At 39.4% G+C, this 17,445-nt stretch overlaps 1 protein-coding gene across 1 annotated transcript; it reads right to left on the reverse strand.

Annotated features, from left to right (window-relative positions):
- Window positions 1–1,842: 1,842 nt before the first annotated feature.
- LOC133605871 (uncharacterized) lies at window positions 1,843–16,371 on the reverse strand. Its single transcript, XM_061959201.2, has 9 exons — window positions 16,226–16,371; window positions 7,874–7,933; window positions 4,792–7,793; window positions 4,325–4,386; window positions 4,074–4,258; window positions 3,813–3,976; window positions 2,610–2,671; window positions 2,393–2,541; window positions 1,843–2,320 (listed from the first exon to the last, which is right to left on the reverse strand). The coding sequence occupies exons 2-9, from the start codon at window positions 7,914–7,916 to the stop codon at window positions 2,235–2,237; spliced, it is 3,753 nt and encodes a 1,250-aa protein (XP_061815185.2). The 5' UTR covers window positions 7,917–7,933; window positions 16,226–16,371; the 3' UTR covers window positions 1,843–2,234.
- Between the last annotated feature and the right edge of the window lie 1,074 nt (window positions 16,372–17,445).

Consider the following 17,445-nt stretch of genomic DNA (forward strand, 5'->3'; position numbering starts at 1 on the left):
GGATACATATAACAATTTAATAAAAATGTTTTCTTTTTGACATTTTTTTTCTTTCCATGATGGCAGGTGACTGCATGTCACTGATATATATATATATATATATATATATATATATATATATATATATATATATATATATATATATATATATATATATATATGTACGTGTATGTATATATATATTGTGTGGCGCATTATGAAGCCTAAAATACCACAACGGAGACCCCCGGACTGTTGAACAACTTAAGCTGTACATCAAGCAAGAATGGGAAAGAATTCCACCTGAGAAGCTTAAAAAATGTGTCTCCTTAGTTCCCAAACGTTTACTGAGTGTTGTTAAAAGGAAAGGTCATGTAACACAGTGGTGAACATGCCCTTTCCCAACTACTTTGGCACGTGTTGCAGCCATGAAATTCTAAGTTAATTATTATTTGCAAAAAAAAAATAAAGTTTATGAGTTTGAACATCAAATATCTTGTCTTTGTAGTGCATTCAATTGAATATGGGTTGAAAAGGATTTGCAAATCATTGTATTTCATTTATATTTACATCTAACACAATTTCCCAACTCATAGGGAAACGGGGTTTGTATATATATATATATATATATATATATATATATATATATATATATATATATATATATATATACATATATACATACAAACATTACACTTTTACGTATGTACAGGGCATCCGGAAAGTAGTCAGTCACAGCACTTCACTTTTTCCACATTTTGTTGTGTTACAGCCTTATTCCAAAATGGAATTTGTTCGTTTGTCCTCAAAACTCTACAGACAATACCCCATAATGAAAATGTGAAGATCTTTTTTTTTTTTTTTTATCATTAAAACTTTACAAATGTATTAAAACTTTAAAAACATATGTACACAAGTATTCACAGCCTTTGCTCAATACTTTGTTGATGGACCTTTGGCAGCAATTACAGCCTCAAGTCTTTTTGAACACAATGCCACAAGCTTGGCACACCTATCTTTGGGCAGTTTCTCCCATTACTCTTTGCAGCACCTCTCAAGCTGCATCAGTTTGGAGGGGAAGCCTTAGTTTTCATACAGGATGTCTTTGTACATTGCTGCATTCATCTTTCCCTCTATCCTGACTAGTCTCCAAGTTCCTGTTGGTAGAAACCATCCCCGCAGCATAATGCTGCAAACCACCATGCTTCACTGTAGGGATGGTATTGGCCTGGTGATGAGCGGTGACTGGTTTCCTCCAACTATGACGCCTGGCGTTCACGCCAAAAACTTAAATCTTTGTCTCATCAGACCAGAGAATTTTGTTTCTGTCTGAGAGTCTTTTAGGTGCATTTTGGCAAACTTTTCACTAAGAAATGGCTTTCGTCTGCCCACTATACCATACAGGCATGATTGGTGGATTTCTGCAGAGATGGTTGACCTTCTGGAAGGTTCTCCTCTCTCCAAAGAGAAAAATGTGAAAAAAGTGAAGCGCTTTGAGTACCTTCCAATACTTTCTGGATACATTGTATTTGAATATTAATGCCGTAATATTTTTTTACAATAGTCATAATTTCATTTGATCAACTTATATTTGTGTGATGAAAAAGTCAAAATGTTGTTTAGCGTAAAATAAGTAACAGAATGATAAAAAACAATATAGCTGTACAAAAAGGCAAGGATGACATTTCTGTCCTCGCGTTGGGAATTTCTTAGTGCGTTATTATTTAGTTATGAACAAGTTCAACCAGTTGACCCAGCGTCTTGTTTAAAATAACAATATTTTACGTTTATAGCAACTGAGTAAATAGACTTCATCGAACTGCCATGTGCTATGTGTCAGGAATGTTCAAGGATCACAGAAGACAATTTTTCAAATATTTTATTCTATTATATATTCATAATAATTTAAGTGCACTTAAATAAAATACAATACAATGCTATGGTCCATATAACATGCTTGAGCTGTCAATGCACACGTCATGGCAAAACAATATTTAAATAATTTAAAAAAAGTAATTTATCAAGAAAAATCATTTGTGATGATAAAATCTAAATATCGGAATCAGATTTAGAAATACAATTGTAACAGTAATGATAACATCTACATTTGATGGCAGTAAAAGCCATAATTAGAGTTGATAACAGGAAATAAAGTTATATCAAAGTCAGGATGTTATGACAATAAAGAGTTTTATTGATCTATAATGAAGTGTGTATCGTTAAACTTATTTGACAGGAACGCAACAATGCTACTATTATTGGTTAGATAGTATCCATGGCAACAGCGCGAGACAGGATGCAGTGATGATGCTTGTCTTGTGGCTCGCTCCGCTGGAAACTTCTACAAACATCAGAGAAAAGAAATGTCAGTCATGAGACAACTGTTTCAAGAAATGAGCGTGTCTTGGCTTACGAGCGCCATTCACAAAAATGAACGAGGTGTCCACGTTGAAGGCATTGATGTCCGGGGCAGCGTTGATCAAAACATTGGCAATTGCGGTGCTGCTTGGCACCGACGCAGATGCAAAACTCAAGTCTAAGTTGTTGATGATGGAGCCATTACTGCAAAAAACAAATAGACGCAGTTGTTATGTTTCTACTTATTATAGCTACTAATGAATTAATGCCACCTGAATGAAACCACGGTCACAGATCGGAATGAAGAAAATAATCCTTGGTAGATAGGCTGAAACTGTGGAAGCACAAGCAAAACATGTAAATAAAATGTTGTAAATTGCATTAAAATAATGTCATAATATTATTAAAAAAATATTTGCTGTTTTAAATTTAAATAATTTAATTGAATTTGAACTTTTTTCAGAGTGAAGGAACAATATTATGACAAAAGATAATGCAATGAAACATATGTATTTATTTTCTTAAAGCATATTTTACAATATTTTAGTCCTAAAGTAAGTGTTTTCAAGCATAAAAATTACGAAATAAAATGTAAAAATATATATCAAGACTACAGTAGAATTGGCCAGGAGAAGAGATTAAACCCATCAAAGCTGGCTATTTAGTATCTGATTGGATCAGCCTCAGACAGGATTATTTTATTGGATTAAAAAGTCACTAAATGGTGTATTTTCATGTCTCGAGGGTTGTCACAATGGGAAAAAAAACATTTATAAGGTTGTAAACAGGTTGTAGCTATGAAAAATATTTCATTAATAATTAATTATTTCTACTTTGCAGTAATTTTTTTTTTATGGTCATCTCGGCACCTAATTAGCAGTGATAAATGAGGGACTGTATACAAATAGATTGTAAATACTACCCGAAAAAAAAGTGTTTTACAAGAATACATACGTTTCTGATATTTATTTTAATAATAATAAAGATATTTAAAAAAAGTCATAGCCCCACAAGAAAGTTGTAATAATACAAGAAAGAAGTATTTTAAAAATAAAATTATAACTATTGTGATGATGTCACAACTTTACAAGAACAAACCTTTAATGCAATACAATTGTGATATTACACGGCCAAGGGTCGTAAATTTACAGAACATTTTTTTTAGTATGGTAATAGGTTCAGTAACAGCATTATAGGAATAAAATTGCAATATTATGACAAAATAGTAGCAATTCCACCAAAAGTTCAAAATTATAAAAAAATAACGTTTGTAGATGTATAGGATAAAATATTCACAAAATTAAAGTTATGATTTTATGATGAGGCATTTTAATGTTAGAGGAAAATGTCATTTTACAAAAGAAAATATACCATTATTAGATATTGTGTTGCAACCAAAAACTGTTTCAAAATTTTAAATAGTGAAAAAATCTTGTTAGTTGCATTTATTGTTGTAATATCTTGTTGTAACTTACTGTCGTCCCAATGAGGGTGGCGCGACTTTGGAACGCAGGGGAAGACGAATCTAGCAAGTCTGTCGTGAACTCCTCGCCGGCGGATCGGAATGTCAAGCGTTGTAATGTGAGTGCCTCGATGGGTGCAGTTGCTGGTGCAGCAGTTGTCGTTGTTACATTTCTCTCTGAAAAGAACCAGTTAAAACATTTAATATGTAAAATTATATGAAATAACAGCAGTTACTGCATATTTGATCAAATATGGTTGTTATTGTTACAAACCAGTGATGACGAGAGAGTTAGTATCAAACGATAAAGTGAAGTTGTTGTCTGGATTCTCCAAATCCGTCCTTAAATTTGTCACTATTTCGTCCGAACTCGGAATTTCCTCCGACGTCTCTGTGTTGACAAACTCAATGTCCACATCCGACTCCACCTCATCATTTCGCGTTACTCGTGTACTTAGTCTGCATTAATGGAAAATGCTATCAGTATCATATTTATTCTTTTAAATGTCATTGATGGGGTGTTACCTGAAGCGTCTGACGACACAGCGACTGTATGTGTTGTATCTCGCTCTGAAGGTCGTATCGTACTGTGGCAAGGAAGACAACATTAAAATGCAAACAAAGCGCCAATACTATACAGTGTTTTCATTTTTGACAGCGGAGATACTTTTTTTTTTTTAACCAAAATAGTCGTAATTTTCCAAAGAAAACCTTTAACCAGAATAAAGTTAGAATAATATGAGTAGAATGTTATAGTTTATCAGAAGTTGTAATTACGAGGAAAAAAGTCATAATTTTACAAAAATGTATTCAGAATATTACGGAAAAAAAGTTGTTATATTAACAGAACAAGGTTGTAATATTATGAAAAAAAAAGTTATTTTATCAGAATAAATCACCAGAATAATTAGGAACAATACAGAATAATTAGGAACATTACAAAGATATTGTTAAAATGCAAATAAAATTGCTGTCAGTGACAGTATACTCACCACGATTAAAATCAATTGAGCAAGCTCAGAAAATTGTTCACTATTTGGGTCAGTGAGCTCTGGTTCGAACGGCACCAACACTATTGCTACAAGAACAACTACTACAGATGGACGGGGTGCAACAGCAGTTGTGGTCGTCGTTAGCGCTGTTGTAGGTCCTCCAGTTGTAGTTGGAGAGAGACTGGTGGTCATGCCAGTTGTGCCTCCAGTCGTTGTGGCTCCAGTCGTTGTGGCTCCAGTCGTTGTGGCTCCAGTCGTTGTGGCTCCAGTCGTTGTGGCTCCAGTCGTTGTGGCTCCAGTCGTTGTGGCACCAGTCGTTGTGCCTCCAGTCGTTGTGGCTCCAGTCGTTGTGGCTCCAGTCGTTGTGGCTCCAGTCGTTGTGGCTCCAGTCGTTGTGGCTCCAGTCGTTGTGGCTCCAGTCGTTGTGGCACCAGTCGTTGTGCCTCCAGTCGTTGTGGTTCCAGTCGTTGTGGCTCCAGTCGTTGTGGCACCAGTCGTTGTGTCTCCAGTCGTTGTGGCTCCAGTCGTTGTGGCTCCAGTCGTTGAGGCACCAGTCGTTGTGCCTCCAGTCGTTGTGGCTCTAGTCCCAGTTGTGCCTCCAGTCGTTGTGGCTCCAGTCGTTGTGGCTCCTGTCGTTGAGGCTCCAGTCGTTGTGGCTCCAGTCGTTGTGGCTCCAGTCGTTGAGGCACCAGTCGTTGTGCCTCCAGTCGTTGTGCCTCCAGTCGTTGTGGCCCTAGTCACAGTTGTGGCTCCAGTCGTCGTGGCTCCAGTCGTTGTGGCTCCAGTCGTTGTGGCTCCAGTCGTTGTAGCACCAGTCGTTGTGCCTCCGGTCGTTGTGGCTCCAGTCGTTGTGCCTCCAGTCGTTGTGGCACCAGTCGTTGTGGCTCCAGTCGTTGTGGCTCCAGTCGTTGTGGCTCCAGTCGTTGTGGCACCAGTCGTTGTGCCTCCAGTCGTTGTGGCTCCAGTCGTTGTGGCTCCAGTCGTTGTGGCACCAGTCGTTGTGCCTCCAGTCGTTGTGGCTCCAGTCGTTGAGGCACCAGTCGTTGAGGCACCAGTCGTTGTGCCTCCAGTCGTTGTGGCTCTAGTCACAGTTGTGTCTCCAGTCGTTGTGGCTCCAGTCGTTGTGGCTCCTGTCGTTGAGGCTCCAGTCGTTGAGGCTCCAGTCGTTGTGGCTCCAGTCGTTGTGGCTCCAGTCGTTGTGGCTCCAGTCGTTGAGGCACCAGTCGTTGTGCCTCCAGTCGTTGTGGCCCTAGTCACAGTTGTGGCTCCAGTCGTCGTGGCTCCAGTCGTTGTGGCTCCAGTCGTTGTGGCTCCAGTCGTTGTGGCTCCAGTCGTTGTGGCTCCAGTCGTTGTAGCACCAATCGTTGTGCCTCCGGTCGTTGTGGCTCCAGTCGTTGTGGCTCCAGTCGTTGTGGCACCAGTCGTTGTGCCTCCAGTCGTTGTGGCTCCAGTCGTTGTGGCTCCAGTCGTTGTGGCACCAGTCGTTGTGCCTCCAGTCGTTGTGGCTCCAGTCGTTGTGGCTCCAGTCGTTGAGGCACCAGTCGTTGTGCCTCCAGTCGTTGTGGCTCTAGTCACAGTTGTGCCTCCAGTCGTTGTGGCTCCAGTCGTTGTGGCTCCTGTCGTTGAGGCTCCAGTCGTTGTGCCTCCAGTCGTTGTGGCCCTAGTCACAGTTGTGGCTCCAGTCGTCGTGGCTCCAGTCGTTGTGGCTCCAGTCGTTGTGGCTCCAGTCGTTGTGGCACCAGTCGTTGTGCCTCCAGTCGTTGTGGCTCCAGTCGTTGAGGCACCAGTCGTTGAGGCACCAGTCGTTGTGCCTCCAGTCGTTGTGGCTCTAGTCACAGTTGTGCCTCCAGTCGTTGTGGCTCCAGTCGTTGTGGCTCCTGTCGTTGAGGCTCCTGTCGTTGAGGCTCCAGTCGTTGTGGCTCCAGTCGTTGTGGCTCCAGTCGTTGTGGCACCAGTCGTTGTGCCTCCAGTCGTTGTGGCCCTAGTCACAGTTGTGGCTCCAGTCGTTGTGGCTCCAGTCGTTGTGACTCCAGTCGTTGTGGCTCCAGTCGTTGTGGCTCCAGTCGTTGTAGCTCCAGTCGTTGTGGCACCAGTCGTTGTGCCTCCAGTCGTTGTGGCTCCAGTTGTTGTGGCTCCAGTCGTTGAGGCACCAGTCGTTGTGCCTCCAGTCGTTGTGGCTCTAGTCACAGTTGTGCCTCCAGTCGTTGTGGCTCCAGTCGTTGTGGCTCCTGTTGTTGAGGCTCCAGTCGTTGTGGCTCCAGTTGTTGTGGCTCCAGTCGTTGTGGCTCCAGTCGTTGAGGCACCAGTCGTTGTGCCTCCAGTCGTTGTGGCCCTAGTCACAGTTGTGGCTCCAGTCGTCGTGGCTCCAGTCGTTGTGGCTCCAGTCGTTGTCGCTCCAGTTGTTGTAGCATCAGTCGTTGTGCCTCCGGTCGTTGTGCCTCCAGTCGTTGTGGCTCCAGTCGTTGTGGCTCCAGTCGTTGTGGCACCAGTCGTTGTGCCTCCAGTCGTTGTGGCTCCAGTCGTTGAGGCACCAGTCGTTGTGCCTCCAGTCGTTGTGGCTCTAGTCACAGTTGTGCCTCCAGTCGTTGTGGCTCCAGTCGTTGTGGCTCCTGTCGTTGAGGCTCCAGTCGTTGTGGCTCCAGTTGTTGTGGCTCCAGTCGTTGTGGCTCCAGTCGTTGAGGCTCCAGTCGTTGAGGCACCAGTCGTTGTGCCTCCAGTCGTTGTGGCCCTAGTCACAGTTGTGGCTCGAGTCGTCGTGGCTCCAGTCGTTGTGGCTCCAGTCGTTGTCGCTCCAGTTGTTGTAGCACCAGTCGTTGTGCCTCCGGTCGTTGTGCCTCCAGTCGTTGTGGCTCCAGTCGTTGTGGCTCCAGTCGTTGTGGGACCAGTCGTTGTGCCTCCAGTCGTTGTGGCTCCAGTCGTTGAGGCACCAGTCATTGTGCCTCCAGTCACAGTTGTTCCTCCAGTCCCTTCAGACTTAGTTACAATTGCATTGCAATTTAACACTGCAAAGATTAGACAGATTAGTTGCATGAGTAACTCACCAAAATTATACCCAAATCTTTTACAGAAATTACATATTTACCCAAAAGCACCAGCCACATTTTTGAAATCGGTCCAATATCCATTGTTGCTATCCTTAAACCTGCAAAATGTAACAACATTAACTAAAGCATTGCTCATAAAATGCAAAATATCGATTTCTGAGTCAGACTATTATTCCTTTCTGCCTGAAATTCTCCATTGTCGCCTCACTTCCCAAGCAGAACCCCATCAACAGTTTAGATAACTATGGCCCCATGGCACTTAAACCAATAATCACAAAGTAAAGAAAATATCAAACCAAATTAAATCTAATTTAGAAACTTTCAGTCAGATTACAAATAATTTAAGGACGCAAGCTATCTAACTCTAAACTAACCTATTAGTTTAAATGGATACTTGAAATGTTCCATGAATGCGGTCAGTCCGTTGTGTCGTCCGCCTCTTGCCTAAAGTCAGCTGGGATCAGCTCCAATATACCCTTGACCCAAATTAGGATAAGCAGTATAGAAGATGGATGCAAGGATGGATTCAAGCAGCAAAGACACTCAGTGGTACCTAACATGACTTGTATTTTGATATACGAGCTGTGTGTCGGTTTTTTGTTGTGGTTTAAGTTGCGAGCATCAATTTCAATAACGAGTATGTTGCGTGCCCTCGACATGAAGAAGAAGGAGATGGTACTAAGTAGTTATTGCTAGTAACGAGTGTCTCAAAATACTGCCTTAAAATATCCCGTCTTAATAGCCAAAGACACCTACTGAGTTGGTGGTGTAGTTTTTTGTCATAGCAATGCTAAGCACGAAGAAGAGGAAGACGAAGCCCCGCCCAATTTCCGATACATGAGTCACGTCTGCTTAAGTGACTTTACAAGTGCATGGATTTCCAGCCGGCTGTTACGCAAAGCTCGCTGCAAACTGTGGAGTGGATCTTTGGAACAGAGGCGTGTCTCAATGAGAAGTGGAGTGATGAGACTCATTTCTGTTGAGGAATCCATCCATCCATCCATCTACCTGTTGTTCCGTTCGGGGGTGCTGGAGCCTATTTCAGCTGCATTCGGGTGGAAGACGGGGTACACCCTGGACAAGTCGCCACCTCATCGCAGGGCCAACACAGATAGACAGACAACATTCACACTCACATTCACACACTAGGGCCATAGTGATCAATTCCTTTATTTTCAGTCAGCTCATTGGAGCAAAATTGAACATCATTGAAGCTAACCAACGTTTTATTACAACATGGCCGCTGTGTGGAAATAGTTTACTCTAGAAATATCACAAAGCCAGAAAGGAACGTGCAATACATGTTTGCAAAACTATTGTACCGAAAGGTGGAAGCTTTGTGGTGACCTGCAATACAACACATTTATTTAACGACCTCTTCTCCGACGCCTGCTCGCCGAAGAGAAACCAGTACTGACAGCATCAAAAGTGAACTCCTTTAAGCTGTTGTCACTTAGGTGGATGCTGGAAACAAACACATCGGGCAGATTTTTTTGGCCTCCTTCAGTTTGTTGTCGCTTTAAGAGCCAGCATTCTTAATTTGTGCTGATAACAAAGCAAGCCGTTGTATTTTATTTGGACAGATGTACAAAGAGAAGTTTACACTTTTGTGCCAGGGGTCCCCAAACTACGACCTGCAGGGCTTTTCCGGCCTGCAGGACGTATCAAGTAAATATAATATATATAATATACGTTAGGTCAGGAAAAAACACAGAGGCTATTTCATCCCTACAAGGATATATTTATATATGTATTTCTTTATCAACAACAACTTTGAATAATCATGCTAAACTTCATGTAAGGCAACAAAGACTACTTTGGGCCAAATGAAGAGCCATAACTTTATATTTTTAAGACTGAATATACGGAGGATGAGCTACAAGTTTTAGAAGCTGAGTGACAAGCAGATAGCCTACAGCAAGTTGCACTATTGCTAAGTGCTAAACAAGAAATGCAAATTTAGAACATAATAAAAAATCAACAATGTCTAATCTCACTGGGATGCCAACTGATGAGATGTTCATCTCATCATTCCCACTTAGATAAAGAATTAATCATAATACTCACGCAGGTAAAACAAAAACAAAAAAACAGGCGTCTTTTTGTGCCTTTCTTACAATCTTTGGCTCTAAATTGAATGTCAAAGTTGACTAACTTCTCGGTTTATAACCACAACCTTCTTTCAAGGTGAGAGGCATGATTTATAATCTAGAAGTAACTTTCACCAACTCCGAGGAGATGCAGCAGCTCACTGGCTCAGTATGTTAATAGTTGCATACGCCAGTTACCTGTCATCATGGCGCTGTTGAAAGTAGCACTTCAACGTTAGCGCTTATAACAACAATATTGCTAATACTTGGTTAATATTCGGGTCACGAGATGTCAATGGGGTATTGTTGGTGTTTTTTTTTTTATGTTTTTAGAGGGCTTTATGGAGCAATATATGAATCCCATTTGTTTCAATGTTAGCCACCTCATACATAAAAAAATAAATTTATGTTTTTGTCTTACATAGGTATTGTGACTGATAAGCAAACGTTAAAAAAAACTCCAGTTGCCCTTTAAGTGCCATTCATCATAGCAACACAAATAAAGATACCTCAAATGTGTAACAGTTATAAAAACACTCCCTCACATTCAGGGGCGCCGAAAAGGGGGGGTAAAGGAGACGGATTCTAGGGGCCCATGATGGAGGGGGGCACAGAGAGGCCCCTAATGATGATGAAATTATAATACAGAAAAAATAATGACACTGTGTTGGGGGCCCTGTAAAGATTCTTTTCATGGGGCCCAAAATCCCTAGCGGCGCCCCTGCTCACATTAAAACATATTGCACGTTAGATTGTTATTTCAAGACTCAATATTTCACATGCAAGAACAAACATTTGGCATTGTCCCTTTAAAAAAATTGGCAGAATTTAACACAATGTACAATCAGACATTACGCCTCTATTTAATGGCAGACGAGAAAAGCACTTGGAGAGCGCAGACCTCTGACAAGCACTATCTCTTAATAGTCAAAAAGTCCTGAATCCAGACAAGTGATCTGAAACGCCTCAAGACATAATGACTTGTTCCTCATTCAAATTTCTGACATTTCCTGAAATGTAGATGACAATCTGCTTATATATTTTTGATCTACCTATAGTAAAATGAAAGAAAGAGTGAAACTTCTTGTCAGTCATCTACTCTCGTTGTCTCTGTGAGGGGAGCAATGACGCCAGCATACACACACACACACACCCATGTCATACTTGGGGCGTGGTTGGGGGCGTGGTTAAGAGGGGAGGAGTCAAGTATTTCATATATATATATATATATATATATATATATATATATATATATACTGTATACATAAGAAATACTTGACTTTCAGTGAATTCTAGCTATATATATATATATATATATATATATATATATATATATATATATATATATATATATATATATATATATTTATTTATTTTATTATATATATATATAAATAAATATATATATATATATATATATATTTATATATGTATATATATATATATATATTTATATATGTATATATATATATATATATATATATATATATATATATATATATGTATATATATATATATATATATATAAAAATATATATATATAAATAAGAGAAATACTTGAATTTCAGTGTTCATTTATTTACACATATACACACACATAACACTCATCTACTCATTGTTGAGTTAAGGGTTGAATTGTCCATCCTTGTTCTATTCTCTGTCACTATTTTTCTAACCATGCTGAACACCCTCTCTGATGATGCATTCTGCTTCGTCTCCTTGTTGTGTGCGCAGTTGTGCAATGCACTCTCTAAAAGCCCTAGATGTTATTGTCACATATGCATGTACAGTAGATGGCAGTATTGTCCTGTTTAAGAGTGTCACAACATTGCTGTTTACGGCAGACGAACTGCTTTACGGTAGACGAAAACGTGACTGCTGTTGTTGTGTGTTGTTGCCGCGCTGGGAGGACGTTAATGAAACTGCCTAACAATAAACCCACATAAGAAACCAAGAACTCGCCCTCGATCATTCTACAGTTATAACGCGATTGGGCAGGCACGCTGTTTATATTGTGGGAAAGCGGACGTGACAACAGGCTGTCGACACGTCACTCAGGTCCGCCTGAATTTCGGGAGATTTTTGGGAGAAAATTTGTCCCGGGAGGTTTTCGGGAGAGGCGCTGAATTCCGGGAGTCTCCCGGAAAATCCGGGAGGGTTGGCAAGTATGACATATGTTGACGCTCGTAACTCAAGTTAACGTAGTAAAAATGTTTTGGATCAGGCCCAAAATGTAAAGACTGCTTACTGACCGTAAGCGCCATTTGCTACAAAAGGCATTACTCATATTGCTCCATTGTAACGGTACCTTAATTTGAAGGTTTGCGACTTCCGCCTGTATGTGAGCTAAACAGGAAGTGATGTTTTATGTAAATGTGTTCTTTGATTTCAATAAAGAAGTTGATGGCTACGGGAGAGCCACACGATTGTTCTACCGTGTGAGTTGACACCCAGCCGACTCAATGAGTAACTCCAAATCCTGTGTCATCACTTCTGAAGTGGTTGTGCTGGAGCCATGCTTCGAGGACAGGAGGTAGCCAGTCGAAATAGCCACTATACTGACATTTCTTGGAATGGAGATTAAAATCTGCCCATAAATATTGGCGCTATCTATAGCGGCACGAAAGAAACAGAGTGAACACTCTTGTCTGTTTCGACTCTTTGGCTTTGCAGGAAGCTAGCTGACACACATACGCACAGAAGTGTAAAGGTAAGGTAACGTAATAGAAATGACGCAGATCAGGCCCAAAATCATCAACATTGTTCTTTTTCCCATTTTGAACATTTCGTGAAAGTTTGATACGTTTTTGATTTCCTTAGTTTAGTAACTAACAGACAGACTAACAATGTCCCTTCTCTGCACCATTCAATTAGTGCAGCAACAGCATCATCAAGTTTGCTGGAGCTTATCACCTGAGAGGGTGAGTCTGAATACCGGGCTTGGTTTTGGAGCAGCTTACAGTGTGGTGCAAGGACAGCAACCGAAGCAGAGACTGAATTTTCGGAGGATTCTCAGGCCATATCTACACTAGGTCGTTTAACACCTTAAACAAATAATTATTTAGCCTAAGCCCCGTTTCAGTCACACTAAACCAGCGTTTAAGGTCCCCCTCCTCGGACAAATCTTTACACGGGTAAGTGCGCCGTGTATTTCTTGAATCTCCGGCACTTAGCTTTGTATGGACTCATTGATCGTTTACAAACTGAGTTCGGAGAGGAAGTGATGCCAGAAAGGCCGCGCCCACACAGGAAGTGACATCAGAAAGAACACGCCACAGCCAGCTTTATGATAAAGAGGTTTCGTAACTCGGAGCTAACCACTGGAAATATGAAGGCGAGTCATTCAGACATGCCCGTGTTTCTCCTTCGTCTACATGTACAGACGCTAGTGGAAATCACACATGAATACCTTAAGAGAAAGCGATTGCAGCTATTTCGGATACAACACTTCTCAGACGGCAAGAGAACATTGAAATGTTCTGGTCAGCTGTGATTCCACTTACCGAAAAACTTTGTCCATTTGTCTAAGGAGAGACAACGAGAATGCGAGCTCCCGTGGATGTGATAAAAAAGGTAGCGTGTGCTTTGTATTACCTGGCCGTCGAGGGAAGCCTACGGAAAACGGCGAATGCTTTTGGACTGGCAAAGCAGACTGTATCTGTTATTGTTCGCCATGTATGTCGCGGACGCAACGTCTAGGTCCAGAGTATATAAAGTCACCAAAAACGAATGGACAATGAAGGTGAAGGCAAAAGAGTGCGGAGTGTCCTGACCAGATATCTAGATCCCGAGATTGATTATTGTAAAATGTTCTTTGTCACATTGTGTACTTTCACATGTTTATTAAATATCTGATTATTTTTATGAAGTCTCAGGGGTGATTCACTACAATAGGGCCCCACAGCACACTGGATTCCAGTTAATTGAAATACCACAACACTGGATAATGTTCAGATAAGTTAAATTTAAGAACTTGCACACAAAGCTGATGTGCACATTTTCCGCGCATGCGTATTAGGTCGCGTTGCGCCGGCGAATGGAGGGGGAAGGGGTCTTAAACGGTGGCATTGTTGTGTGTGGACACGGATAAGGTTAGGTGGGATTTACCCTGGATAACATTATCCGGCTTAGTGTAAACGGGGCCTCAGAAATCCGCTTGTCCGTTTGCTCCATTGAGAGTATCTTAACACTTGGTTCTGGCGAATCGTGCTCCCCTTTGGAATTCAAGCACCCCTTGCGTCTGCGCATGTGTCTGAATTCAATGAATGCTGAAACGAAATTGTGCATTGAAGGAATCTTGTATGTGAGTACAATTGTGATACTACATTTTTGTATTTTGTCATTTAATACACATGTCTACAAACTGTTACACAATGTAATGTACAATTCATTAAGGTTATGGTTTCATGTGGTGGAAGCACTTTCAGTTTCCCGGCGAAAAAACCATAACCGTTTAATCACACATTTGATTGTTAAAGTAGTGTGAAACATATATTAAAGAGTCCTTCAATGCGCAATTTAATTTAGGTATTCCTTGGATTTATACACATGCACAGATGCTTGGGGTTCATGAATTCCAAGAGGGCACATTTCTTGCCAGAACCCAGAACTCCGGGGCATCCTGGGCCCACTTTCAGCTGTTACCTACTGGCAGATGCTTTAAGACATTAAAAGCCAGAACTAACACACAACAATTTTTTTTGTGAGAACCGTGAGTGCTTTGAACATTGCCAAAATATATTTCACGTTTACAAGAAATTTCATATTCCTCTTTAATCTTTCATACTGAACTTTAATTAAAACTGGTATCCTCTTTTGGTATATACTGTGTGAGTTTGTATTATTATCATGTGATATACTTTTATTCGGAACATTAGGAAAATGCACTTTCAATTTCGCTGTACCTGTTACTATGACAACCAAGACATTCTTTTCTATGCTATTCTATAAAGCAGACATGGGCAACACTTTGCATGTAAGCTTTCTAAATCAGGTCCAACTTGTCCTGATTAAGATCTCCTGAACGGAGAGGGTTGGGGGGCTTCTCACGGAAGTCATTGCTGAGCCACTCCCTGAAAGCCCATTTCAGCAGGGTAGATGATACCCAGCTTTGGCAACCATAACCATAATCAGGGCCCTCGTACCCAGGCCGATTTGGATGTTGTTTTACTCTTTTTTTTCTTATTTCATTTGTATTTTATAAATTTTTTACAAATTTCAATGTGTTTTAGTGTGTCAAGAAGGAACATCTTTTTTTTTTTTTTGCAATTGCCCAGCTGTAGCCCGGAGCTAAAATGTGAAACAAAAAAGTAATTATGTGACATTTACAACAATATTAACAATGATAATTACGGTGATTAACTATAAAATTGGAATTAATTATATCAGTGATGGTTGTATACTGGTTCAAAAATAAATGTGGTATTTAATTAATCATGTAGTTTAAAAGATTGAAAGAAAGAAAAAATCAAATAATGTCATTTAAAATAATTCCAACAATGATTATTTAATTTTTTTGTTTACATAAAATGTACATTAATTTAGTTTAAAAAAAGTACAATAATAAAAATTAGCAAAATATACCATTTGCAAATGATTGAAATTCATAACAACAATAGTAATAATAATAATGAATTCATATATAAATAACAATCACAATAATTATTCATTAGTGTTTTTTTATTTTATTAAAATAATATTAATAATAACTATTATTTTATTATTATTACCAATGTTGATATAATCATTATTATTATTATCATTGTTATCATGTGCTTACCTTAACACGGACAGTCTTTTTTTTTTAGATTGGCTTTTAAAAAATGTTCAACAATTGCCTTTTTGTTGTTGTCTGTTTATTTATTACACTGATGGTTAAGTCTTTTTTGAGCCAAAAACAAGGTATTTAAAAAGTTTTTTTGAAACATTGTTTTATTTTTTGCAGAATAATAATATACAATATATTTTTAATTAGCTGTCTATGCTCAGGAATATGGCACTATAAAATATGTAGTAGTATAAGTAATACTACTAAGAATTTGTATTATATTAAAGATGTATTTCAATACATTTCCGAAAGAATGCACAATGGAGAAAATATACATTATATAAATTACAGTTGTCAAGTTAGGTGACTTTCACGGTAACAATAACATTGAAGATACAATAGGGTTTTTGCACCACTAATAATAATGGTAATAATAATAATAATAATAATAATAATAATAATAATGATAATAATAATAATAATAATAATAATAATAATAATAATAATAATAATAATAATAATAATACACTTACCTTTACCTTGGTACAATTTTTTCTTGCAAATTCATATATTTTTAAAGTTATGTGTTGTCTGTGTGTGTCTCAAAATGCTTCTCAGGGCTACCAACATATGCATTTATACAGCGAACAATGTAACAGGTTGTAGTGACGTAGGTGACGTGGCCTTTTGTTCCATGACATCAGTAAAAAAGAGATAATAAACTGACTGAACCACTGTCTAAAAAAATAGTCTTCGGCCAATTGTGTTGATTGTGACACATTCCACCCAGGCAACGTGTGTTCTTTGTTCTTTGTTGCCAATATTCTTCCCATGTTCATTCTGTGTGTGAGCTAAACAGGAAGTTATGTTTTATGGTAAATATGTTCTTTGATTTCAATAAAAAAGTGTGTTTCGACTCTCTTGGCTTTGCAGGAAGCTAGCTGACACACATACGCACAGAAGTGTAGGGTGACCATTTCCATGACACCAAAAAGGAGGACAGTATGCGGCATATCAATAAATTACTATGGTGTACATAGGACTCTGGTATACTCTTATTTATAGTACAATTTTGAGTGGTTTAAAGATGATGTTTGTGTGGCTGAATAGGAAAAAATATTAAAGTCAAGTGTTTGTTAACAGTATTTGTATTTATTCAATACATTGTAGTGTTCAAAAAGTGACCACTGAGATTAATCTTTTCAAGTGCAGAGTGCCACAAATCATAACATGTGTGGACTTAAATGTAAACAACAATTAACAGGTAACATATATAATTAAAAAATAAAGCTTTTTAAAAAAGCCTGAATAACATTTTATATAAACAACAAAGGAGATTGTAACAAACAAACAAACAAGAAAACATGCAACTGCTCAAAAAGCATAGCATTTCTAAAGTGCTTCAGTCTTTTGGGGACTTGTCTTCAGTGTCTGTGTGTGTGCGCAGCAGACCTGTCTTTAAGCAAACTCCACATTCACCCTCTGTAGCAGCTCAGGATCAACAGCCCCTCTGTCATCATGGCTTCCAAGCCCCCACTGCGCCTGGGCCTTTTATATCCTGCAGAGACTGGTACAAATAACAACATAGCAACAACATAGTTATCAATCTTCCAAAATCTGTATCGTTTTCAACCCAATAAATATAAACATTTCATGTAGCCCATCAGTGAAATCATAAGATTAGTGTACTCACCAAAATAGTTGATTGTCTATCTGAAATATTTCTGTTCTTTCCTGGCTGCATCCAAGAGTT

The sequence above is a fragment of the Nerophis lumbriciformis genome, linkage group LG05, assembly GCF_033978685.3.
Source record: "Nerophis lumbriciformis linkage group LG05, RoL_Nlum_v2.1, whole genome shotgun sequence".
Taxonomy (NCBI): Eukaryota; Metazoa; Chordata; class Actinopteri; order Syngnathiformes; family Syngnathidae; genus Nerophis; species Nerophis lumbriciformis.

Excerpts from the sequence above, each read along its gene's own strand:
- LOC133605871 (XM_061959201.2), bottom strand. The coding sequence starts at position 7,916 with ATGGATATTGGACCGATTTCAAAAATGTGGCTGGTGCTTTTGG. Across the intron at positions 2,542-2,609 it reads GTGACCGTGGTTTCATTCAG|TAATGGCTCCATCATCAACA; the intron begins GTGGCATTAATT and ends TGTTTTTTGCAG. Across the intron at positions 2,321-2,392 it reads CATTTTTGTGAATGGCGCTC|AAGTTTCCAGCGGAGCGAGC; the intron begins GTAAGCCAAGAC and ends TGATGTTTGTAG.